This window comes from Aythya fuligula, chromosome 10, assembly GCF_009819795.1.
Source record: "Aythya fuligula isolate bAytFul2 chromosome 10, bAytFul2.pri, whole genome shotgun sequence".
Taxonomy (NCBI): Eukaryota; Metazoa; Chordata; class Aves; order Anseriformes; family Anatidae; genus Aythya; species Aythya fuligula.
Genome location: NC_045568.1, coordinates 11824642 through 11851862, shown reverse-complemented (window position 1 = coordinate 11851862; position 27221 = coordinate 11824642). Strand labels below are relative to the sequence as shown.

Sequence of the window (27221 nt, the reverse complement as noted above, 5' to 3'; positions counted from 1 at the left end):
ACAGAAACAACATAGCAGTCTGTTCATCCCAGGGGAGCTTAAAAACACAAGGTTCTAATGTATGAGGCCAAATGCAGCAGCTTCTATGACTGTCACATCACAGCAACTTCCTAGCACTGGTGGCTGTGTCAAATTTAACCTAGAGACAGAACAGTGTACATTCTGTGGAGCTTAAATGAAAGACACTCAGAAACATGCTGGACTACAGGACATTAGAGAAGTGTTGGTAGCAAAATGGTGGCTGATATCTCTGAGATAAAGCAATTTTTTCTCCCTCTCACACATACACAGACTCTCGTAGCTTTATTGTGAAAAGCAGTTCTTGAAGGAATTGTAAGGCATATTTTACCAGCCCTAAAGCATATTTACAACTGTTTGCAGTCAAATGGTTCTACTAGCAGGGTTATTATGGTTCCTTCACAGAGATAAAATTAGCAGAGAACATCAATTCAGCAATTAAAAACACAACAACAACAAAAACATTAATGAAAGCAATTAAACAATAAAATTAAACTACTTTTAAATAGCTCTTTCATAGACATGCTTTTAAGAAAAACACCATTTAAAGGCTAATAATGTGAGATAAGAAATTGTTTACCCCATTCCAAAAAATAAGAGACAGTTTCCTAAACGTAGTATGAGTGTTGCATGGGTGAATCTGCCCTGAGCCCTGACTCAGGAAAGCATTTAGACATTTGTTTAAACACCACTCCTGAATAGGCATGTTTTTCTGATTTGGACTTTAGCAGTAGTAAAAGATATTTCCACAACAATAATAAAATGCAGGGAAAACTTGTTGACTTTATAATTGCAGAATTCCTGCTGGCTGAACCACGATGTGGATCATACCATCAAAATTGTGGTTATTCTCTAAACCATACATAAAACCTCATGTTGATGGTCTGAATGCCAGATGCTGTGGTGGCAAACCACAGGTTTTTAGTAGTGCTTATGGAGAACCTGCATGAACATCAAGTTAAACACACCAATTATAATCAGTAGAAGCGCAGTCCACACACCTGATGTGCCACAAGTGAATTCAAGGTACAGTAGGACATCATATATTTTACACCAGAGTAGCCAAATTAATTGTCTTTCATCAGATGAAATAGCCCTTAGACTAATTTCATTTCAGAGCTCAAAAAAACGTGTTAGCCAGTGCAGATGTATGGGGCTGCAGAGCAGCACAAAACTCCTCCTGCTCTTGGCTGTAACTCAGTGGGCAGTGCTAAGTGGAAAGGTAGGGGGTGGGCAGACCTGTCCTTACCTGAACCTTACCTGAATGTCAGGTTCATAACTGGGTGAAGTAGTGCTTACACATGTCCCTGCTATTCTAGCTGAAACAGCAAAGTAGCAGGGATGCTGTCAGGGTGGGCATGACCATCTTGTTCAAGTTTGAGTCTACTGGTGAAGAGCCATCAAAACCAGAAATGTTGTATGGTATTTTCACTTGGATGTGAATTTTTAATATCTCAGAAGGAATTGCTGATTTGGGGGTTTGCCATATCAGCGTAGGCATATGTTTCTGTAATTTATTCTGAAGCTTTTGTGATTCTTTTTAACATTCACAATGCTACTCACATGGCTGATACTCAGACTAACTTTTTTCTAAACAAAACCTGCTCTTTGAGTTGCCAGCTGCAGCATAGTGCACCTCCTGGCAGCTCTGAGTGCTGGACATCATACAGACTGGCACAGCGTGGATCAGATAATGTGAAAACTTAGTTGAGGGATTATCAAGAACTGCACAAGATATTTGAAGAAGAGATAATGTTTGCAAGAGAGATGACAGCCAAGTTGCCTAGAAAATCACTGTAGAAAAACAAGTTTTACCTTATGTAACCTGCCTTATGCCAAACAAGGAATCTTACTTAGGACCAGATCCTGCTCCCTTTGAAGTAAATAGAAAACTTTCCATTTGCTTCATTGTGGAGGATCAGACCCACAGGGAGTCTAGTTTGTCTCTGTAAACAGGATGAAGAAGGAAAAGAAACATCCGAGGCAACTTGTAAGAATTTCCTGGCAGTGAAGGTACCAAAAATTAATGAGTAAAAAAAACTAATGCTTTAGTCAGTAACATTTTAATCTACATTTGCTTTCCTCTGTCCATGCTTATTTCCCATGCACCAGAAAGAGAATTGTGAAATGTTTGGCAAATGGAAAGGAATTTGGTCTAGATTCAGACAGAATTGTCCATGTGTGCTTTCTTCTTTGTAAACATTGTAAATTCTGGTAGCCCCCCTGGATTCAGCTAAAATATGTCATCAAAGCAGATTCTAAACCTGAAAGGTTCCTAACTTTGCTGGAGCTTATTAAAGGAATCATGTACTATAAAACAACACATACCCTTGTATACTCTTCATCAGCAACATCTTGGGCAGGATTACTTTCCATTCCATCCAATGGTGGAAGATGACGAAATGTGTTCAGGTGGCTAGGTCCTAGTATTTGTTTCCCTCATAAGAGCATATTCATGCCCTACACTTAAAAGCAAATGCACCTCTGCAGTTTCTTCACCAAAATACAATGTCAATAGACAGTTTTGTTCACTGACAAAGGAGTTGCCTTAAAAAGTTTGAATATTACAGGCAATTAAATTAAGAAAGAAGAATTTTGTCCATAGTTATCATAAGAAGCTATTTAAGTTGGTCACGGCATCTCCGTGTCTCTTGTCTTTGGTCTGAAGAAGGGAAGTAGAAAAGAGAATATCACTGTCTCTAGCAACAAACCCCAAATTCAATATATGCTTGCCCAGAAGTTTCTTGACTACTGCTTACTGTTCCCATCTTCATTCCTCAAAGCTTTTCTCCTGTCTGACATGATTCTCTCAGTAGTTAATATGGGAAATAAGATCTAGATAAATTGTACTGAGGTGGTTGCAAACTAATTTAAAAAAAAAAAAAAGAAAAAAAAAAAAAGCCATGTTGAAAGAGTAATTATTACTGGTTTGCAGTCCAACTAAGTCAAAGGACTTTTCCATGGTATCCTTTGCACCTTACTTACTCGTTATTTTCACTAGTGACTTATGGCCAAATAGAGTCAATATACACAATACTATCTAGGATTCCAAGGTAGGAATAATTATATGCCATTTGGAGGGTTAATATGATAATTTGCATTTGTCTTGTATCATTAGTTTCTGTGACACTGTGGCATCTGTGACATTACTTCTCATACCACTGCATTTCTTATTGGCAGCCTCTGTGGAAAAGCCAGAAGCTGAACGGGTTGTCCTGACTGAATTGACAGATCCACAAATAAACTGGTGATTGATAGATTATCTACTAGTAATAAATTGTCAAGACCCACCAGAATGGAGTTAAAAAGTGTTAGTTCAAAATTGTCAAGAAATTTGTTTTCGTTTTCTCCATTATTTAGTCTCCATACAGTATAGCAGTGCAACAAGTATTAGAAATGGAACAGATTTCTTTCAAGAGTAAGAAAAGCAGACTTAGAAATTAACAATTACATCTTTTCCAAGACCTAAGTGCAGAATGATCTCAGTTTTTGGGCCTATCCCATGACAAATAATTACAGTTGTTTTCTACATGGACTTGCTTTTGTTTTTGTTAAGTACAGAAAAGACCATTGCATGAGGGCTCTGAGATATTAAGAGATGTTGACTCCTATTACTTAGGCCTTTCTGTGGAGGTCTGTATTTTTTTCCAGCATTTTATTTAATTACATGACAGAACGCAGGAAACTTGAAGTTGCTCTGCATTCATGCTGTTTTATCACCCACGCTAGCCACATAATAAACTCTGTGTCTTGAGACTTTCTCTGCCCATGTGCTTGTTAAATATTAGATGTGGCTAGTGGAATGAACCAGATTATTTCTGAACAGGCAGTGTTTGTTTTTAACATCCTTTTCCTCTGTTCTGTTTTAGTCCTTGTGTGAAGGAAGAGCACCTTTCATCTCTCTGCTGAGAAAGGAGAACTGGAAGATGACAAAGAGTTTTGTTGCAGTGCAGTTTGGCTAATATGATATGTATCGTTGGTGTTTGCCACTCAACAACAGAAACCTTTTCCTTCTGTATGTAGGCAAGGAGGTTACCATATTGTAAGATGCAGAGTTATACACTTGCTTGAATACCATCATTTTAGCCAATTTTCACCGTATATATGAAAAAGAGCTAAGATTTAATGACCAGAGCATAGAAAACAGCAGCAAAATAATAACACCATCTTTCCTTCAGGCTCGTGTGAACTTGTGTTAGAATTTTCAGTTTTGACCACTGAGGTTTCACGCTTTTCTGGTTATACAAAAAAGCAAAAACCAGGAGAGGACATGGTAGGAACCTTCCAGATCTATCAACAGAATGAGAATTGACTGCTCTCCATGATCACTGGAGGAAAAGGGACAAGAACGAACCACCTTATTGAGGCAGGCACCATGGAAGGGCTTTCAGACTGTTGGAATGGTAACAACTACTGAAGGCTGCTATTAAATCCCCCTAATTAGAGATTTTCAATAACTATTTCAATGGGCATTCACTAGCGGACAGCTTAGGTATGCTTGATCATACCTTAATGCAAGGACTTAAAGCAGCTCAATCACAGTCTTTTCCAGCCCTCACCTAGGATTCAAGAAGTAGTTAAAGCTCTGGAAGGCTTTTCTTACTTCCTGCTGTCTTTGAATCCCTGCTTAGGCAAAGACTTGATAATATCTGTGCCTGTGTTGAATGCTGGGATGCATCCACCCTCTGGTCTCCTGAGACATGACTCACTCATGAAGTGCATTTCATCAAAACTGCTTCACCTTCTGCCCCATGAAGTCATTGATGGCACGCAAAGATTCTATTCCCTTGTGAACGGTGTAAAAAACCTCCAGTCATAGTTTACAATGGTTATGTCAGTAACATACACAATATCTTGTTTTCCTCTTCTGATGGACAGAGTGTTTATTCTTCTACCAGCTGTATTCATTTAGCCTGTTATTTGGTTTCACCATGTGTGTATTTAACAGTTTGCAATGGAGAGGATGCACTCTTTAAACAGCTTTTCTCCACACAGTTATGTCCTATGTGGGTCTATATTTGTAGTTAACAGAGCCTCATGACATCACCCAGTGCTAGAGTACTGTAAATTAGATTTATACCACAGATGGTACAGATTCAGAGATGATTTTGCAAATATTGTGAAATCATGCAGTCCTAATTATTTGTACAATATCTACGTCTCAACTTAGAAGAGCTGAAAGATGATGAATATATATTCCAGAAGAAAATAAACCAAAATGTCAAGTGCCACACATCTAAATGGACGGAAGTTACCTGAGGATGTATTTCTTACATCTATTTTGTCAGAGTGCATGAGGGACTAAAAAAATTAAGGTTATTTTGGTTTTCAAAATGCATTACAGGGATAGACAGCCTACTGGAACCAGTGGAATCATTGGCTAGTTTAAAGTGGCTTGAGGTCTGTCTGTGATGTACATGTTTAGAAGTACCTGGGTATTGGGTTAGCATCATTTCCCTGTGACTGTTATTACCATTCTTCTGCATAATACTTGCAGCTAAATCAAAATGCAGACATCAGTGATTACCCCTGAACAGCAACATCTGAGCATGCATATAAAATACTGAAATTACTTGGCAATAATAGTACTATGGAAGATGATTCACATGAAGTTTGTCTCCTTTTATTTTTTATTTTAAGTTCTAACATTTTCAAATAAGTTAAAGAGTAAAAAGGGAGGGAAGAGAAAATATTTTCAGGTCCTGAACACCTCTGCCTATGCAGTGAAATTAACAAAAACATACAAGGCTGACAACTAAAAGTAAAGACTGAAACCCTAAGTATGGCAGAGCTGTTCATGTCTCACAAACTCAGAAAACCTGAAAATCAAGATCTAATAATAAAATTCTGGTAAGTCAGGGCACTCTTTGCATTAAAGAGATTGGTTCATTCTGTGCAGGTAGATTTCAATCCCTGTATTTGGACCTCTGTTCCTGTTACAAAGTTCCCTCACGGTTTATAGGTGTTTGGAGATCCAGAGGTTTTGGAAAATCTCATCTCTAGTGATGCAATTAAAGCTTGGAACTGTATAAAGGATTGTAGAAAATCTTTACCCAGGGTGTTTTAGGTTTCACTGATGTGGATTAAGAGTGCTGTCTTTTTTTTTAGACAGGCTTAAGGAAGATGGGACAGGACCATACACACAATCCACAGTTGGACGGAGACAAAGCACAAGCAGGTAATGATTCTAGGAAATCAGTGAATGCCTACAACTCACCACGTTCTCCATGTCTCCCGTCCGGTTGGCAAGCTCACATTCTTCTGCATGCCCATTGCAAAAGCAGCTTCCTCGGATGATCAGGTCATAAATAGCGTAGTGGGCAAACCTCTGAGGTTTCTCTACCAATCCTGAGCCGTGGCACGGACATTCCTGTCTTTTTAACAAAAGGAGGCGAAGGTTGGTGAGTTTCAGGAGATCTTGAGCCTCGGGGCTGTAGGGGTCTTCAATCTTGTTAGCCGGAGTTAAGGCACGATAAATCACCTGAAAGACAAAAATTACACACAGCACGTGACTGCATACCTGCTTTCATTCCGTCTCGAGTGTGTAACAGGAAACACTTTAGTTTACATTTCTGTCAGTGGGGTTACTGGGCCCAGTCACTTATTACAGGTTGGGAAATATATGGAAACTTGTCAAACACTGTTTACTTCCTTGTGTTTCTGAGCCAAGTGACATCAGAGTGTCACTCGGAGAAACCCAGGGTTTATTGGCATAAATACAGTATTAATGACACTGAAATTTCTTGAAGCATTTCAGGAATATGGCTTTAGTATGAGTTCTAGAGCTAGGTAAACTAAGGCACGAAGTGGATCTGTGACAGAAGTGAGAACTGTGATCACACTTTTGGCATGGTCACTTGGACTATGGGCTAGAAAACACAACTTGGCTTAGGGTGAGTAAGCACTGAGAGAACCCTGTTTTCAAACAAAGCAAGCTGGTTTATTCATTGGAAGAGGAGAAATAGCTACATGGCAGCGAGCTCACAGGATAGGAGGGCTTTGTGCCTGCCTGCTGTCTGCTGGCTGTCTGCTGCATTTTAGCTCATGTACTACTCTGCCCCTCTGTATGTCTCAGGGTGTGTTTGTCTCTGCTGGTTTTGTGGGGAGAGGGTGACAATGGAGAGCTGTGCCACAGTCCGTAGCAGTGAGCTAGAGGGCTGGATGCATTCATTCCCAGGCTTAGATGCCCGTTATGGATACGCTAACTTCAAACCAAGAGCTATTTTCTCCTCTGGTTCAGTTTCTCCATCATAGCAGAGGGACTTGCCCTGAGGGTTCTCTGGCCCAGCTTAATAAGTGGTGACAGTCTCTGTCTGACTAACTCTGTTAGTGGAGTGAAAGCTTTGTTTCCATAGGGATTCCCTCTTTCTCTCTATTTATTTATTTATTTATTTATTTATTGGTTGGTGAACCAACCAATTTAAATACTTGCAGCATGTAAAATACTTCTGTTTCGTTTTGCTCACAGGATCCAGGAAAGAGCTTGTGGTACACACCTGGAAGATAATTTTGTTGCATGTTGATGGCACATGGAGAGATAAAACCCCTTAAATTAACAGCATCGGTTTCCAGACTTCACACAGAGCTGCACCTGACAGTAGCACAGTGAAGGCAGCGGTACATTTCCCACCTGTCTGTAGCATTTTCTGTTTGGTTAGTTCTTTTTCTTTTTCTTTTTTTTTCTTTTCTTTCCTTAATTCCCTTATCTTGTACTGTCAGCTATTTACAGAGCTACAAATAGCCCTGTTTGGTGTGATGAGAGGTGTCTTGTTTGATAGAACTATGGGCAGATTGCCCAGGCTGTGCAGTGCAGGTGCCTACATTCCTTTGACCAATGAAGCCATGACAAAATAGCCTGGGCCTTTCCACACCAATGTGTACATTCCCCCAGTCAACGGAACCATAAGCAAATGACCCATCTGTTTTTGTCCTGGTGCCTAGCATTCCCCTTGTGATGGATTCAAAGGACAAAGTCCAACCTCATCTGTCCTGTTCCCCCTAATCCCGGGCGGTCTGGTCTTTTTACTGGAAGCCAGTTTTAAGAGCCTTTTCTCCCTCTTCCCAGTCCCCTCTGGAGCACACAGAGGTAAAGTGGTTTCTCAGAGTCCTGAGGACCTGGTCACATGCAGACACACACGGCCTCCTGCATGGGTTAGCCAATTCATCTAAGCCCAATGCAGTGAACTGAACAGAATTGTTCTGCAGAGCCTGCTAAGCTTAAAGATCCCAAAGCAGCGTTAAAAACTAACTACTAGGACATTAATAGCTAAAAGCCCTGGTGAAGCTGTTTTAAATTGGTGTGAAACAGAGGAGCCAAGGGGTAAAGTAATCTGTTCAGTTACCAGTTTTTATAAGCTGCATTCTCACACTTGACTTTCTTGTCTGTGGCTTCTCTAATATATATGCTTAGTAAAAAATGGTCTCTCCTTTCAGGATGGCTCAGCAGAGGATACCTAAGAGATCACTGGCTCAAGAACATAAATGTTAGAGTTTTTTGCTCCAGGACAAGACATCTGAAAACAGGTAACCAATATGTTTTTAGCTTCTGCAAGATCTGCACTGGTCCTGCCAGTGACATCCTTATACAAGCCTGAGCAAGAGGCTTAATGTATCTGGGCACCAGAGCTCCCAGTTGTAAACAGGTATGCATTTCCTCACAGGAGACAGAAAGGAAGGGTGAATGAGGTGAAGAACCAGAGTTTTTACTGGGCTCCTCTGAAAGAAATGACCAGATAATGGCCAAAGGGTTGTGTTTTTTTTTAACTATGCTTCTCCAGCATTGTACTTGCTGGCAATAGTCTTGCTTTGTGTTATGATTAATATGAAGGAAATGTTGTATATTGTGCTAGTAGAAACTCATTTTGCATACATTTTAAGTTTAGAGAGATGTCCATGTCTTGGTATCTCCAGTTGATCATCCATCCTCACCATGTCTTAACTGGTACCCAGACAGCACTGAGTTCTTTGGGCAAAAGAACAGTTGTTGGGTGCTCTTCTTCAGCATGGTGACTTTTGCTTTCATGAAGCTGGGTTGTTTTTTGTTTCTTTGCTTTACAACTTGGAAAAAAGATTAGGTTTCCTGTGGATTTGTTGTTTTCCAGATATTTTCATTTCAGGCTTTGCATGTCTTCAGGAGAGCTGTTTTGGCATTTCCATATTTCCTTAGAACTCTGAACTTTATTTGTGAATAGACATATTAATAGCTTAGTTGTCCCACAGGGATTGCACTATCCTTTTAAGCAAAAAGAGTGCTCCATTCCAGTTGAGATACAAGAGTTTGCTTGTATGATTAATTCATGACACATTTCTGTCTGGAATAAGCTCAGTGGTAAGGCTGGATTTGTTCGTCCTCATCTCTCCCAAAGCAAGATTTGTTAAATGTTAAAGATCTGATTTGGGTGACATAACACTAGTGAAATCTTTTGGGAGTGCCATTTAGGTGTTCTTGGATTCAACAACCATTAAAGAATTTGTCTTCCCTAGCTTTATACCAGTCAAAGATATTGAGGACTTAATTAAACAAAGATTGTGTCAGCAGAGTCTAAGCAGATATGTTGTGACGATGTAAATAGGTTTAGGTGAGCTGCACTTTGTGTGGAGGTAGCATAGTTTTAATCAGTATTTAGTACTACTTTAGTATGTACATCTACTGTATGTCCTGCTTACATTTTTTAAAAATAGGATGCAAGTACTCAAGTACTTCACAGGAGGGGAGGAAGATTAATAAATTGCTATCTGTGAATTCTCTTAGAATTCCTAGGGATGGATGTTCAATACATTCAAAATTCAAAAAATAATAATAGGTCAAAGAGAAGTTTAGCAATCTCAACCATTTTGATATAAATGTTTTAAAGATTAGATTAGAAATAGATCTAAGTCTTAATGAACTCTTAGAATCATACACTGTGGGAAGAGACACTTCATTTTCACTGTATTATCTGTTCTTTGTTTATTTCACAAGGTCGTGTTTTGCTTTCTGAAGCGCATGAAGGAGATTCCTTCTGTACACATAGGCATTTGGCTTATGCCTTTTGCTTAGCTTAAGAAAAACATGTGCATTGTTCATTTCCCAGAGACATTTTGCAAATTTGCTCTTTTCCATTACATTAATGTAAAAGAGATTTAAAAAGTGTGATGAAAAAGATGTTCTAATAATTAAGATGCAAGCTCTGAAAACAGCTTCCCAGGGATATTATTACCACAAGGATATTTCTCATATAAGTCTCTATCTGGGGTCAAGCTCTATGGAAGATCTGTTCTTTTCTTGTTGTAACAGGCTATCCCCCAGTCACTTCTCTAAGCATCAGGATGTAGTTTTCATAAAAATAGCATATGCACAGCTACAGAAGAAAATCTGCTGGTGATTAAGTCTGCTAAGGGCTGAGTAATGTAAAGACACCCTAGAAATCTTTCAGTTTCCATAGAACTGTGTGCAGGTTAAGGGTATTCAGCACCTTTATAGTCTCGACCCTTTGTGGAAATACATCCTAGATCCTGAGTTTCCCTTATAATCAGGAGCTGCCACTGGAGCCGAATGCTGAGTAGGGCATTCATGCTTATCAGCATATCTGCTATCAAGCGCATATTTGTCATTCTCATTTTCAAAAGTCAATCAGCTACGCCTCAAAAAGATGTTCAGTACCGTGTCCTCTCCTGACCTTTCTAAGAGCAAGGAAGTTTGGAGAATGCTGTAAGTGTGCAAAGCTAAAAATGATAGCCACTGTTAAAGGGCTGGCTGGTTTTGCTGTACGCAAGTTGGCACAGCTTCACAGAGGGTGATGTTTTATCCCCAGTCAAAAGATCATCTTCATTCCAGAGACAGTGCCTCAGATTTTTGATTTTTTGCCATGTTTTGCCTCTCCATCCTTGATGCAGATAATTCTGTTTTCTTAACCTGATCTTTCAGCCAGTATTATTCAGAAAAGATGTGGACACAGCAAAGGTTCCCCCTTGCAAGCTTATAGCCTAAGGTCAAGGAATATGAGTCACAAATGGAGGGCAGAGCCAATGCATGGCCTCCTACAAAAGAAGATCCTTGTGCAGAACAAGAATTTGGTATTACAAATCATCCTTAAGCTATGCTGATCATGTTGCACACAATCAGGTTAATGAGGTCAGAAATGTCTGTGTGCTTATACTAGGCCCATCAGAAGGAAGCTGCAATAAAAACTCTCATCAGTCCTAAATCCTCTTCATTGAGAGATTTTCATGTGAGTTGATTTTGCTCATAAAGGAATAGTAAACAATTGTGTCTCAGAATTTTTCCTACCCAGTGGCAAATATCCTCTGATCTATTTGATGGAGCTCTTGACTAAAATTCTTCCATCTTGTGGAACAGTAGACTTTACTATAAAAGCAGCCTTTTTTCCTGTTTTGAAATAGCCTAGAGCACAAAGAAAGTCTGGGTACCCTCTTAGCTATCAGAAGGGTTATTCTGATGATTCATGGAAAAGGGTTTCTTAGTCAAGATTCCCTGCTCTTCTGTCCTTCTGGAGAACAAAAGTTAGTAGCCAGCATGGAATATGAGACTTTGTTAAAGAAATAATCTATTTGTCCATTTGATTTTTTAAAGTTATCTGATCTGTGTAAAACCAACTACTTTCAATACAGTGGTGTCTTAAATCTATTCTGTGTTTTCCAAAACAGGACAGGTCAATGTCCCTTCAATTTGCATCTGCTTTGAGGTTATTCCAGTAATCCAGTCAGTGTGGCATTAATATTAATATTTAGGCTTTGCTGCCAATACGATGATGGGGAAAGACTGCACAATTGTGATTAGAGACAGACAAATCTGAAGAACCATGCAGACTTTTTTTTCTTCCTTGAACCAAATGTTTCCTGTAGCTTCAGGTTATCTGCAGATATAAACTTCCACATCTGTGTAAAAAACAAGGTTTGTAGGAAGGAGCAGTATCTTGTACCAAGCCAAATAATGTATTTGGAGTGCAAAATCTAGACTGTTGGGTACAAAATCATTCAGTCTGCAGTCCGTATGTAGAGAATGGACAAAATTCCTTCCATTCTACACAGCATCACCTTACATGAGGATCTGAAAACACTTCCTTGCTCCCACACAACGCAGTGTCCTTTTTCATGATGAGTTATGATATTTGCTCTGAAATGGCAGAGGGTGGCATGAGGAATTCTGTGACGCAGACAGCCCTACTGGGACCTGGACTGAGAACAAGAGTCTCATTTCACTCCTCCGAATTGTCAGGGAAAGTTAAAACACCCAGTTATCATTAGTATCACACAGTGTCTACTGAGCTGCATCCTCATGGGAGAGCATCCATTTCTCATAAGTGGAGCCACTTATATCTTTAAGTCTTGGCTGAAATCTTACACATGAAAAGATCTAGTAAAGAACATAGTCTCACCAGGAGAGTGAGGTGTGGACAACACTCATCATAAAAAGCAAACAGTAAGTGATTTTTAGCCTGGAGTTCAAAAATTACAACAATGAATCTCTAAGATCTGTAATGTTTTAGACAAGAACTTTTTTCACAGTTGAGACTTTCACTAAGCTTTCATAAAACAGGGCAGGAAGAAAATTTGATTTGATATCTGCTGCCTATTATGTCAGGAAATTCAGAAGTAATGCTCAAAATACTATTTTGTCTTCCTAGCTGGTTTATAAGGTGCCAAATATCTCTGAAATGGCTCATTGCATACCAGGTCAGAGCAGGACACTTGGTGCACTCCTGAATTCACTTGCCACGGACGGGAATCCTGGACTGGTCTCATGTCAGTTCAAATTCCCTTCAGACACAAATACTTGAGCCCCTTAATTCTTCCTCCAGGGAAGCAGGGCCTGGTAGTGCTATCTGTTTGTTTACACTGCTGGTGTTAACTGCTTCCTCTCAACTTTCCTCTGCATTTTATCTCCTCTACAGTTCAAGTTAAACGAAATGCTGAACAGACGGCCCTAGTCATAACAACCAGGCACTTACCTTCAGGAGTGACTAATCCCTCCTGGAATCTTTTCCATCTGTAAGTCAGAATACTATCATACAACTTTTAGAGGACAGCCCTGATGACTGTTGGACAATTCACTGCAGTGCAAGACCCTGCTCTTGCACCTTAGCTGCTAGGAATTCAACCTCGTGACATGCTGAGCATGTTTCTTTTTAGTGACCCCACTGCTGTATGAGATCAGACCTTTAAGAAGTCACTGAAGCCTCAGTGGTGACCTCTTGAATTATTGATGCTGCCACTTAATGAGGTATGTGTGGGAGGGGAGGGGGATCCTCCTTTGTTTATCAAAAGGTTTGGTATGAATACAGTAAAAGAAAAACCTGAGAAAAGACAGCAAAAATTGTGGATTGTTAGAGCAGGATCACACACATTCCACACAGAGCCCCATCCCTGGCCTGGTTTAATGCACAAGTGGTTCCCCATTGCAGTAATCATTGCTCAAGGAGTCCCTGTAGATGGAGAAAGGCAGCAGAGATCCACAGTGTCAGTGCAGAGGCAAAGATCTTCAGTAGGGTTGTCTGTGGCTTCTGTCTGAACAGCCCGGTGGCTTTTGAAGCAGACAGAATTGCATCCCATCACACCGCGTCTTGATCTGACACTCACAGAGTGTGTTCAGGAGAGTGATTAAAAGTCTCTCAGCTACAAAGCAAGTCCACTGATCTTTGATAAAAGATGCTGTTGGGGACTTCTGTCCCTAAAGAGGTCACCACAGGCTACAAAATGGGGAAGGAACAGGTCTTCTGCACAAGGCACATTTAACTTGTTGCCATAGAAACCAGTACCTAATTCAGCCATACACAATTCTTCCAGCCCCCAGTGAATTCCAGTAATGGGTTTATTATATCACACTTCGTTGGTGTCATCTGTCACGCAGACATTCACATAAACGAACCAGCTTTTGATTTAAAACTACCTTCCTCTAGCCAGACCCAATAGCGGTAGAGTCTTCTTTAGGGTCTTGTGGTTATAAGCAGGTTAGTGTTATACCCAGCTTTGCATGCTAAAGTCTTCCTTTCATGCAAACATCACTGTAGATGGAAGAGAACATTTGTTTTCGTTTCCCAATATTCCACTTTATTAAAAACCTGCTCTTAATTTGTCAGATAGTTGACTGCACTCCTTAACTGCACATGCTGTCAGGATGCAGGTTGAAACATTTTGGTCCCTGTTTTCCCCAGCTGGTGTATGAACTGTAAGTCACACTAACATCTGATGCAACATGGTGGCAATTTCTCCTTTTGTCTGGGTTTGAGTTAGATTTCCAATGGCTGGCCTGAAGGTTCATTTTAGGCTTCTACTTCATTTGTAACCCAAGAAACTAGAGACTGAACTGTGCTAACTCAACTAACACACCACCACTTTGGAAGGAAAGACCCTGTAACGAGCTTATTGGGTTATGATAGGCAAGTGGGTTGCTAGACAGAAAAAACGGCTTGGTTTTTAAAACCACTTTGACTGCTGTACTCCTAATTAACTTGACTTATCGAGGCGTGATTCAAACCCTTGACATGATGTTTGGGGCCAGCTGTCAGTCTGGGTTGGCCCTGACTCAGCTACAATTTGGAGACAGAGGAAAAATTGTATTGGAACTGGCAAAGGCCTATGGAGACACAGGTTTTTGGCATATTCAGTAACAAGGACTTCTAGGAAAGAGTGGCAAGAAACCAATGTATCATGCTCAGGTGGCTTGCAGATCAACACCAATGAAAGAAAACAAAATGCTTGCAGGGATTGGAACATGCTTTGTAGTTTATTTCTTCCCTTGCTGCAATTCAAAACATATTGTATATGGTATTATAAACAAATGATTAAGGAAATTGCATGTCTAGTGCTGCTCCTAGTAAACTGTAGGACTGCTAAGCTGAACTGGTAAAGTTTGAATGAATGAGTGTCGGGCTCCCTATTCACTTTTAGATTTCAACATTACATGACTTCAGGTGATTAACCTACCAGTGTAAATTTGATCTATAAAATACGTAGAATTAGTGAGTACAGGTGCAAACATAACAACTAATAGACATTGCTAAACATTGCTAAACAAGCTTGAGAATTAGAGGATCCTTATTAATCTCTAGTGGTTACAAAGACTGAGGAAGAAACAGTTTGCTGAAAACTGGAGTGCTGGAACTGTAGCTGGAAGTTTGGATGCCCACCGTAACTAATGAGCTAGTAGTATAGGTTTTGCTGTGGCTAAAAGGTGAGACAAATGACAAGAATGATGTCCTGGGAATTCAGCCAATGGAAGCTCTTTTTCGAAGAGATGAAACAAGTGAAGCAAATGATTTGTAGACAACTGGCAGTGAATAAATTGCTCTGACTCCAAAATCAGAAACTATCAATAGCCTAAGTTCTTTGCCAGAAGAATTAAGATGGGGAGATCCAGGATCTGAGATTTTATCTCCAAAAGTGCAGAAGCAAGGGATATAATTAATGCTGGAGTAAAAGAAAACTGCAAAAGGGACACTAAAAATCATCTCCTTGCATTTCTACTGGACTTGTTCCTGAATGTATGACACCGTCTGTCTCAGCTGTACCCCATCTGAAGTAGAGATGTGTGACTCTAACAAGAGGTGAAAGATAAAGGATGATTTACCAAAAAAGGGGGATACAGCTTAACGTAGTGATACATTGGGTTCTTTTGTGACATTGTAATATCACCCCCCTAAAGGGATTTTGCTTCCATTCTAAGCTTCTCAAAGTTTTTCTTCTGCCATGTTTCTTTTTATGCTCCCAGACTCTTCCAGTGGTCTTAAAGGCTCACAAGAGTGTGCTGACTCAGGGACACGCGTGTCAGTTTATAGATGCATGTAGGTTACTGCAACTCTGCCACCTTCTCTTTACCCACCCACATTCTCAGGTCTGGAAGCCAGCTGACGAGAAATCTTGTTCCATGATGTGTCTCCCATGGGTTTTAAACCTAAGTGTTCTTAGTAAGCTATCTCCTCTTTTTGATTCCTCTTGTGCCCTGTTAAAAGGGAATTTTGCATCTCTTCTGAAAGCGAATAGAACAGCACCCAAGAAAAACCTGACTGTCCCTCAGTAGAGAAAACTGACATTCATCTCGGTGCATGAATTAGAAATTAGGTTGGAAACAGTTTTGATCATTTCAGAAATGTCAGCTTGTGATGTGAGCTCCTCAGCCCTCCAAGGCTTAGCCACCATCAGTAATTGGATGGGTCAGAGTGAGGGTGCAAAAGGAGAGAACACTGCACAAAGCACTGATGGGGATTCAGCTTCCATCCACCTCAGCTGGGAGCTAGTGCTTGAGGGGATACCCTTGTGACTTTTGTGACATCTTTAAAATAAATTGTAAAGCTGCAGTTCTGGGATGTGTGGGCAAAGCTCCCACGAGACTTGTAGTAAGAGCAGCAATGTCACACAGGCAAATCTGGTCAGGTATCACTTTAAATAACTACTCTCTGCTGCCTTTTATTTTCATTCACAAAAGAATCTGCTGTGTCATATTGCTGACCTGAAAAGTCTGATGCTTTTGCACCCTTGCCATAGCAGTATTTGATGGCTTGGTTAAGAGTTCTCTGTAAAGTCTGTTCAGAACTCCAGAATCCTTTTGAGTTTATTTGCTGTGAAACTGTTTAGCTTGTTCTCTCTTAAGTAGCTGTACAGATTCCCATGTGCTGCTTTAAAGCTTCAGCTCTCCATCCCATAGAGGAAGTGACCTCTGCATGTATTCAATTCATGTAACAGTTCATGAAAGTATTTGGGATCTGTAAGGACATGACCTGTAAATATATGACTGTTCTTACTGTTACTCTTATTTTCTAACATCTACTACTACAGCATGAATTGATTAAAGATACGCATATTCTTTTTGGTGTGGGTGCTGCCCAAGTAGAAAGAATCATTTGACACTTGTAATGACAAAGGCTTTTGTTGGATGTGTGTTTTATTATTTGATTTTCTGCCATCCACCTCTTGGATTTGTTTCAGCAGCAACACGCGGTCTTAATGATATTCCCCAAGGTTAAGCAAGCACAAAACCCTATATAGTGCAGGGTAACAGGAGATACTGTATAGAAAAGGAAGAGTTGTTTTGTGTCTAAGGCCAAGCCGTTTTCCTCAAACCCTGAACCCTGAATTCTATTCCTTATTTTACCAGAACTGTCCCGTTTCACCACAAACCACTTCCACCTTTCTGTGGAAGCTTCCCCATCTGTGAAATGGCAACAGGACTGTTGTATGCGTGCTGAAGATCATTATATAGATCTTGCAAAGTACTTCCAGATTTTTCATTGGATGGCACAAAACAGTGGAAAATCACAATAGTTGCCTAGATTATGTATTGACGTGGCAAATTCTAACCTCTCTACAGAAGACAATTGGATGTATATGACTTCATTGTATCCTAATAACTAACTAGCAGAATTACTACTCCAGGAAGAAGACAGTAGTTAGATGATTTGCTCCAGATTTCCAGTACTCAGAGATGTTTCCCAGCCTTGTTGCACAAAGGTTGACTCAGTCTCTCCTTGCTGCTCTTTTTCTGTCTCAGGTGTAACACACTGATTTCTTTCTTCTCAAGTGCATTTTGAAGTGCACTGCTGAAACCACTGTGTTTTTCTGAAGGCTATTGGGATCATTTACCTCACACCTGAGCTTAATTTACAGCACGTATTACTGCCAAACCTGTGTGATCACTTCCAGACAGGGAAACCAAGAGGACTGTGACTTCTCTAAGGAAGAGAGAAGGAAGTGAAAGGATTCCAGCCTCTGGCGGGACTACAGGAATGTCTCATAGTCTCTCTGTGTGCTTTTCTGTCTCCTCTTAAAAAAAAAGACACCAATGATACTTACCTTCTTTCCCATCTGAATTGTTTTGAGATTAATGAATGCAAAAGGTTATAACTAAACTAATAATCTGATTACTAAGCAGTCACTTATGTTCTTCTCAGAGGAATTTATCAGAACAATTGTGCATTTATTTTAAAAGAAAGCCTTCTGCATATTTAGTCAGAATATTCATACCAAAGGAGGACCCTTTCCCCCTGCTGAACAGTGGAATCTGGCTGCTCAGTCAGAGTTCCTGTTTCTAAATGGTTTCATTTTTGGAGCCTATGTCTTGATACAACCAGAATGGACACCCCCAGCAGGAGTCATTGCATGAAATGTTCAGGGAAGGTAGTATTTAAAACATTCAGGACCTTTTATATGGTGAAAGACAATTTGAAAGTGCTGTTCACGTCATCACAAAGGAGGAAAACATTTTGGATAAATAAGGCTCTACAAATGTGTGTTTTTTCTACATCTGTTTTTAGTGGTGTTTTACTTCAGTTACTGGCATCTGCAATGTAAAAATAGGCAAAAATGTTAATCTCATCCTCTGCAGCTCTCATAAAAGAAACTTGCTAAAACATTTCCATTCGTTTTCATTGATATATCATTTCTTTATTTCTTCCCCTTTATTTTCTTAACATAAAGCCTTTGAGAAGGGGCTACATTTCTTAATTTATAGGCACAGTGTCTCTCTGAGTATGTACTCTGCAACTCTCAGCCAGTCTTTAGCTGTCTGACATTAAATTTTGTCCAAACCTTAGTTATCGCTTACCTCTCCTCTGGTGCAGGGCACTGCATCTGAATATCTGGAAGTACACATGGAGCCCTCCTCAGTGAGATCATCCTGGAGCCCGAAAGTCGCTGTACAGTTGACAGAGAAATACTTGTAGGGCCTCCAAGTCTGCCCATAGTCCTGGGATCTTTCCAGCACCATCGCGGCTGGGCGCGGGGACTTGAACACAGCGATGACGTGGGTCAGGTAGAACTCCGTTTCGAAGTCCAGCCTGATTTCTTCCCTGTGCACCCCTTGGGCAGACTGCCACCAGGAGACTGGATTTGCGAAGAAATCATCTGTCATGTCAGCAGGGAGATGGGAGTTATCAGGCTGGTTGGCATTGCATTTGGTGCAGCGAGGCTGCCCGCAGCCACGGGAGGCCAGGTGGAGGAGGTTTTGGTCTGGGTAGAAGCAGTACAGTTCTGTGCTGTTCTGCCCGCATGTGGTGAGGGTGACTGGTGTCCTCCCTCTTGCAAGGTTTCCCACTGGAGGGTTGCAAGAACGGCCATTACAGCGGAAAGCTTGTAGCCTCATGGGATCTGAAAGACAGGCAAAAGAAATAAAGCTAAGCAGAACTCCTCAAACAATTCTCAAGCTGTAAGACAGGTGACCGTGCAAATGTTTGGAGTCCTCTTCTGGGGACTGACATCCAAGAGGGCTTGTCCTAAGGAGAGCTTCATTCACTCAAAGTCTGGAGGGAGATTCTCAGTAAATCTAGTCATTGGTTTAGGTGCCTGACTTAGAAACTGAAATCTCCAGAAAACTCAGCCTTTACCCATAAGCACTTGAAACTCTAACTTCGATACCTGTTGCAAATGCAGTTGCATCAGTCTATTAAGTTTTACATTTAACTACAGGAATCTTGTGTTTTCTTACTCTTACTCTTATACAGCTGCATATCTGACGGCTGAATCTGTGCAATATGTTTATTTTACTGTAATCAGAAAGCTAAGCTAAACTGTACTGTACATTATAGATTCATTAAGAAAAGAGATGATTCCTGTCCAACAAATTGCAGACATTGTTTGCACATAAAATCATGTGAAGAAAGCATATATCTCTATACTTATATGTTATTGACCTAATTTTAAGAGGCGCTGAATTTCTGCTACTATTGAGATGAGGTGGATTTTCTAATACTTATCAGAGCTGAAAATCAAGTCTGTCTGTCTTTCTTTTTTTTTTTTTTTTTTTTTTTTTTACACATTGACATGGAGATAGGGGAATACATTCTGTTTGCCCAGTTTGCAGGTACAGCAAAAAAAAAAAAAAAAAAAGATTTGATATCTTCAATGTATGCATCTACTTATTTCTAAATTAGGAAAGGTAGGGATAACTACAAAATCCTAATACTATTTGGAAATTAGCAGTGTTTTGTGACACTGGATTTACAGGTCACTCCCAAAACCTTATTACCAAATTGGAGAAAACTGCTTCTCTAATGACATACAATGTCCACTTTGCAATTTAACAGTCCAGAATGAGTTAAAGACTGACCTTGCAAGGTCACAAATCTAATCCAAGAGGTCACAAGTCAGATGACTCAATATAAGTCCTACAGGAAATGACCCTTCCAATGAAACATAGGATGACCGTAAACCCTGGGTAATCTAGGAGCAGTTCAAAGGTCAGCTATTAGTTCAAGATTCTAGGTCAAATTTTAAAATCCCCGCTCAGTTTATATTTGGTCTTTCCACAGGCAAAATAAATTTTTAAATCAAGTTAGGCCAAAAAAAAAATCATTTTGATTCAGCCTTACAAAATTAGCCCAAGCATAAGTGTATTTGGGTGAAGCTGGTGTTCTTCTTTCCCAAAGAATTAAGGTGAAAAAAATGCATCGAGCCTGCACAGTTTTGCCTCTGAGTTATTTCTGTCCTTAGCTCCTTAATGATAGCTCTGCACAGGCCAGAAGAGAAAGGGATAGACATTGTTTTGGAAAACATCTCATGCATTTTGCATTCCAGGATTAGGACAAATAATCAAGCTGCTGCACATCCACTGGATCCCATTGACCAATGGTGTGTGCTATTTTAGCTTACATACAATGTAAGGTGATATTAAATTTCAGGTAGCATGGAAGTGGATGATCCAAAAATGCTCTTTACTTAGAAATAGATGGAATCCACCTTCAGGGGCACTTGGATTTAATGTGTGTTTGCCTTGCAGACAGTTTTAGCAGGAGTCTCAGCGAAGGACAGTTGTCAGGAGACATAGTAGGCTTTCTCCTGTTGGAGGTGGTGTTCCACCATTGGCTATGATGGGATGGCCAAGATTTATTTGGGTATTCCAGTGATATCCTAGATTGGCAGAGTTTGGAGGGCAGCAGTGTCTGATCTGCACCCAATTGTCCCTGGATTGAAGGAATGAAGCTGTCCCACCATGAGGTGGGAATGAGGAGAATGAAGAGAATGAGGACTTTCACCAGTCAGCTGGAAATGAAAGGAAAGAAGATGGTGATGCTTCTCTCTATCAGTTCTGTTCTTTGCTCCCCATCTGCAACCGAGCAGTTGATTCTTAGCACTGCTGGAGATCCTCCACCAAGCCCTCTTACCACCCTGACTGCTTGACAACCATATCAAGCCATTTTCTTTCTGAGCATAAACTTCTTATCTGAGGCTAGTAGAGTTACAGGGGAACACCAGGAGGTTCAGACATTTTACCTGGAAGGTTTCTTGCAATTTCTCTGAGTCTTTTCATGAGAAAGGATTCAGGTTTCACCAAAAGTTGTTTAGAGCTTTGTCCTTTTTGCAGAACAATTGACATTCCAAATTTTTCTGCCTGGAGGGTGAATTTCACTGAGTCATGCACAGTTCTTGAGATAAAGATAAATCCATCCTTGCAGGTCAGCAAAAATAAAATGACCCGCAACTGCAATGCCTCAAGAAAGTCTTTGCAAGTGGCACTTAAATGCCCACATTATCTGGTCTGACTTGTTCATGTCTCAGCTGTTCAGTAGAAATTACTGGAAATAAGGAAAGTGCAGAAATTTCTGCATTTAAAGTAGATTGGATAGTAAGTGCTTTTGCTCCATGCTGCAGAGAGGTGTCATCTTTGCCTCCAGAGAATTGTAGTGGGACCAGCTTTATAGCTGAGCTTTGAACGAGCATTAGCTCTGACAAGAGTCCAGATTGCTTAGTTCTGAACAAGAGTGGCTTCGTGTTACAAATGCTATTGGGTTATGGATTAATATACAGTGTAATTAAAAGAAAGTCCATCTTTATTGATGCACCACGCCACTGATGCTTTCACAGAGGAAATGGCATGCTGGAGTTCTAAATTCAGGGGAAGCTTTGCAGACAAGAATGTGAGAAAGCAAAAAAGGAAACATTTTTTAAAAGGAATGGCTGCTTTTTACATTTCCCAGTAATGGGCTATCAGTCCCACACCAAGTTTTTCAGCTGTTTTTATCTGAACCTGGAAAAGGAGGAAGAATAGTGGTTGTTCTCCTGAACAACAGTCACAAGAAGCTTTATCTGCCTTGCCAGCTAATGCAGCAACATTGATAAATAGTTTCTGTCCAAACTGCTGTGCCATAAGGAAAATGGGAGAAGAGCAACATGTAAATTATCAGAAGGGAGTTTGAGAGAAGGAGGGATGGTGGAAAACAAAATCTGCAGTTGATTAAAAACTTTGCATTTAAAGAAATCAATTGGCAGAACATTGCTTGGCTGCAAGGATAGTGCAGCCTTCCCATCACTCACCAATTCTGCGGAAACAACATCAAGTGTGGAATTTGGACAGCAAGGGGGTACTGCTGCAGAAGAGAAACAGCAGCCAGGCAAACAAGCAACTTAACGCGAGAGGGCTCACTGAATAATTAATAAAAAATGAAACAGTTTGATTGTGCACGGGCACTGCCCGGTATTGAAGTTGATTAGCTTATACTCCATGATGGACAGCTTGGCTTCAGAAGTGATATCATGAATCTATTTGTCTTTCTGCTCCCTCTGAGCTGTGCCACAAAGCGGCAGGTCAGTGGCACTTGGCTGGCACGTGTTCCAACAATGGTGTTAGCTGATGGCTGGGGAGACTTCAGGGGAGGCCACACTGATGATATGGCTGGGACACCATTTCAAACAGAGGTATCTTCCTTCAGGGTCTTGTAACCTTATGGATATTAACTAAAAACATATTCAATGTTTTATTTATTTATTTATTTTTCCGCCCTCCATGGATATTTGGCAGAGGAAAGGTCATATGGCAACTGAGTCAAAGCCTGCTGACATGACTAGAAAAATGCCTAATATTTTCTGTGTGATTTGAATTGGGGGTTTTATTTCTTTTCCATATGCAAAAATTGTGATTTTGTGCATTTGAGTCTCTTACAGTGAAACAGGAGAGCAACTTTCACCCTTCTGAATAGATCTTTGGTCTTCTTCTGCAAAGTTTTTGATGGAGCAGTTTTACCATCTGTTTCCAACCTGGGTTTCACTTGTTCTACATTTGCTTAATTTTTTTCTTAATAAGCAAAGACTTATAAATGCCATTCTAAAGCCCACTATCCTGGGGACATGAATTGCTCAAGCTTTTATTAATCAAATCTAGGACTGTGGTCCTCAACGCTGGTTTCACCAGAAGTGCTACAACCCTTTGGTTTGTCTGGGGCCGGCATGCAACAAGTTTGACAAGTTGTCACCCATTTGTGAGTAGCCTCACAACTGAAGCTGATGAGCTAGCCTTCATAAATACCCTAAATAAATACCCATAAATACCAGCACCTGCACCCTTATTGCAGAAGAGCTGAACAATCCCAGCCCAGAGGAAACCAAACCCAGCGGATAATGAGGTCCTACAGCTGACCGAAAGCTTGGTGTAAGAAATAGCCATTTTTGACCACACCACGCCCCCTTTTGGAGGGCTGCCATCGGAAGGAAAGCTGGCCCAGCACCCTGGGTGCTGCTCCCTGGGGAGGGCTGCGGCTGGCCAGGAGCAAAGGGAGAGCCCAGGCTGCTGTCAGCCCTGTGAGCAGCTGGCCCCATATGCAAGAGTTTTCGGGCTGCTGTGGGCTTTATATGAGGGGAATAAGGCCCTACACCTGCATAAGATGAGGGGAAGGTCCATGTCTGACAATATAAAACCTAGGTGACTCCTCCAGCCTAACAGCTAAGATTTTTTCCCCTTGCATTGTATTTAAAGATCTAAGGAGCCAATCCTGACAACTGTGGCTGTCTCCTCTGCACAGAGGTGGCAGAAGGCAAATATGTCACTTGCCACAAATTTTGTACTCCAGGTACTCCCCACACAACTGCCCAGCAATTTGTTTCACTTCTGACCAGGACGGACCAACTATAGTGCTGAAAAAGGAATTTCCTGTGTAGGCTAATAGAATATGATGGACATACTTCTCTGTACACCTGTCTGCTTCCTTTTACACAGATTGGCTAAATACTCCCAGAACTAGCCACAGTCTAAGCAATACTGTCCCTGCCTCCGATAGGACCCGGAAAGATTTAAGGTCAGTTCAAGATTTTTACCTTGCTTCTTAAAAAGAAAAAAAGAATTAAATATGAACAGGTAGCCCTTAGGCTTTCACAGAAGGGTGGTTTGTGCAACCTTTTGGTCAAGCAGTCTATATTTATTTAAAGTGACTTTGAATCCTTAGTGTCGTCACCTTCAATAGTCAATTATTTTGCTGTTAATCACGGTGTCCTACAATGTTATTCTGAGAGTGTTTAGCTCCGCATGGTCAGCTGTGGGCTGCTTTTCCTTGGAGATTCATTTTCACTTTATGTATTGGATACAGAGCAAATTAAGGTTAGTTTATAGCAGGCTGCTTTCTGCAGAAGCATCAGCAAGTTTACAAGACATCTCCATAACCTTCCTGTGCTATGTTTCAAAGTATGTATCCTGCAGGGAGAGTCCTAGCCCAGGAGACTAGTGAATGCCCAAGATAAAACACCAAGAGGACTAGGATACCGTGTCCTCCCTCCAATCAGTCCTGTAATGTTGTGATAGCCAAATGTTTTCCCAAGTGAGTCACAGGATAATCTGGCAGGACTTTAAATTTATGAGCTATTTTCAGTTTTTACGAAAATAACTTCTGCAGTTAGGAAATCTAATGTCTCTGTTATTAAGAAGGTTCTAACTAAACCATAATCTGAGCTGAAGCCTCCTGATCTGCCTTTGATTTTACCGAAGCCTGCATGGTATCTGAACACTCCAGTCACTTTATAATCACTGCATGAGGAGTGTTGCTCCAGTCCTAATACTCTGAGCACGCAGGTGAAATTTAAACCACTGGTATGCTTTGCTCTGCAGAAAGACGGATCCCAAGCCAGTATCCCAATGAGAAAGTCACCAAGGACATATTGCTGTTTTGTCAACACTTGTTTATATTTTTCTGGGCTGATCTGTATAATTCATCCCTTTTAACCTTAAAGATTTGTTAAACCATAGCAGGAAGAAAGCAATCTAATGCTTTGCTTTGCTTCCTTTCCCTTAAGGAATTAGTCTCTGTCATAATCCAGGCATTTGTAGAAGCCTATGTGAATACCAGCGCAGCTATATCATTCTTATGTATGCTCATTTGTACACCCACATATACACACACAACTTATCAACTTCTCTTTCTGCCCTACCCTGTTGTGTTTTTTTTTTTTTGTTTGTTTGTTTGTTTTCTCTAATACTGATTTAATCTTGTCCACTGCATGTTAACTATTGAATCAGTGAATACACTGAATGAATGGGTTTTCTTGGATTAACAGGAATTCCTAAGTAGTGTCCCTGACTTTTAATGATGAAAAATGAAGTTAGCAGAGAATAATTCAGATTCCTTCAGTGGTGCTGTCCAAGGATCTTGTCATTTCACTCTTGTCCTGCCCAGGAAGGCAGTGTTTCTTCCTCAAAACAAACATCCAGCATATCTCAATCTATCCACCTCTTTCTTTCTCTGTTTTTTTTTTTTTTTCTTTCATTCACAAAAATAATACACCTTTTCCCTTTAAAAATGTATGAAACAGTACATCCTATTATAAGTCTTTGGGGGGAAGCTGAGCTGTAAAGCTGTGTATCACAAGGAATAAGAGGCATTTGTATACATTGACTAACCCAGAAGCCTTGTAAAAATGCAATCTAAAATGAGGTTGACATTAAAAAATTACCATACTTTACAGATTAGATTTCTATTCCTTTTCCCCTTGCTCAACTTAGGATAAATTGTTTCATGAATGGCAATATTGATTTATTTTGCTTACCTGCTCCTCCATGGCCAGAAATAAAATATTCCAAGAACACAATCAGCACGATGCCTTTATGCTGCATGGCTGTCAGTAAAATATCTGTCCTCGGTGAAGCAAAAAAAGAGCTGCAGTAAACTACAGGTTTGGTGCTTGCATGGCTTTTCTGTATTTTCTTTCTTTCTTTCTGCTCACCTTCCTCTTAGTGCAGGGGTCAAGGCTGCTGTCTCATTCTTCTTGTTTTCCTTTGGGTCTGGAGGCTTTTTTTTTTTTTTTTTTTTTTTTCCTCTTTCAGGGCTCAGATGCCTTCTGGGTGTCACCCGTACATCGCTTCCAATAAATAAATAAATAACAAGGGTTTTCCGTGTCTTCACCCCTCTCCATGCAGCGGGCCGGGGATGTTCACATCCCTGCTGCAGCCCCCTGAATGCACCATCGAGGGCTGGTGCGACGCGGGGAGCTCTCTTCGCTCCGCTCTCTTGCAGATGCTAGTCCGAAACTTTCCTTGCTGCTCCTTGCTTTTGCTGGAGCTTCGTTTTGGCTTCCTTCCCCCTGGCAACCTTCCCTACCCCCCTGGCAGCCCCCGCAGCTAGCCGGGGTGGCGATGGGGTCCTGGCTGCGGGAACCCCGCTTGGGTGGGAGCTCTGCCCCAAAACCCGCTTCCCCTTTGCTCCCTGCAGCAGAGGGTCATAAGAAAAGAGTTGGCTTTTCTCGCTGAGAGCTGATGAGAAGCAAGTGCTTTCCTGGCTCTTCTCTCTTTTCAGTTTGGGTTGCTCGATTTTATTTCCTAGCCCTCCTCCCTCCGCTGGCACGGAAGCCACTGATCCCACAGCGAGCGCCAGGGGCTAAGAGCAAAACCCCAAAGCAGGGAGGGGCTCGCCGGGGCCGGGGGACCCCTGGTCGGGGTCGGGGCTGCCGAAAGGAGCCTGGGGCAGGGGCTGCGCTCAGGTGCGGGGAAAAAAAGAGGGGCTGGAGGGCAGCTCCTGCCTCCCTCCGGCTGCAGCGAGGCTCAGGGTTGGGGTTCCCTCCCTCCGGGGCTGGGAGTTCGCCTCAAGTTTCCTCTCTGCCTCTAGCACATCCCTCGGTCCCGAGCGGGCAGTTCGCCTCTCTGGTCCTGTCTGGCTGCAGAGGGGATTATTATAACATGTGATCTTCTTCCTGTTCTCTTTATATGTGCTTTTTTTTTTTTTTTTTTTTTTTTATAGGGTGGAGGAGGAGGAGGAGGATGGGTCGGTTCCGCACCTCCTCGTCGGCTGGGCTGGTCCTCGGTGCGCTCAGATGCAGGCGTTGTTCCCCGGCAGCATCTTCTCCTCCAGGAGCCTGCCTGCCTGCTTGCCTGTCCGTCTGTCTGTCTGCCCGGCCGTCTGTCCGGCCGTGGCTGTGCGGGGCGGGGGCAGCCCCATCAGCCCGCCCCGGCTGCTGCCTGCTGTCCCTTGTCCCTGCAGCACCCTCTGCCAGCCCTGCCGGCACATGACAGCAGCCCCACA

The 27221-nt window shown here is 41.3% G+C and overlaps 1 protein-coding gene across 2 annotated transcripts in view; it reads right to left on the bottom strand.

Moving 5' to 3' along the window:
• LOC116493183 (netrin-4-like) overlaps positions 1-26614 on the bottom strand; it is a 52389-nt gene extending 25775 nt beyond the window's left edge. The window contains exons 1-3 of one of the 2 annotated variants that reach the window (XM_032194343.1): positions 25753-26614; positions 18557-19098; positions 6236-6499 (exon numbers count right to left, since the gene is read on the bottom strand). In XM_032194343.1, the coding sequence (XP_032050234.1) occupies positions 6236-6499; positions 18557-19098; positions 25753-25819 (873 nt within the window). In that variant the 5' untranslated portion in view covers positions 25820-26614. The remainder of the gene's footprint in view (positions 1-6235; positions 6500-18556; positions 19099-25752) is intronic. The other variant, XM_032194344.1, reaches the window with a different exon arrangement.
• Positions 26615-27221: the final 607 nt, after the last annotated feature.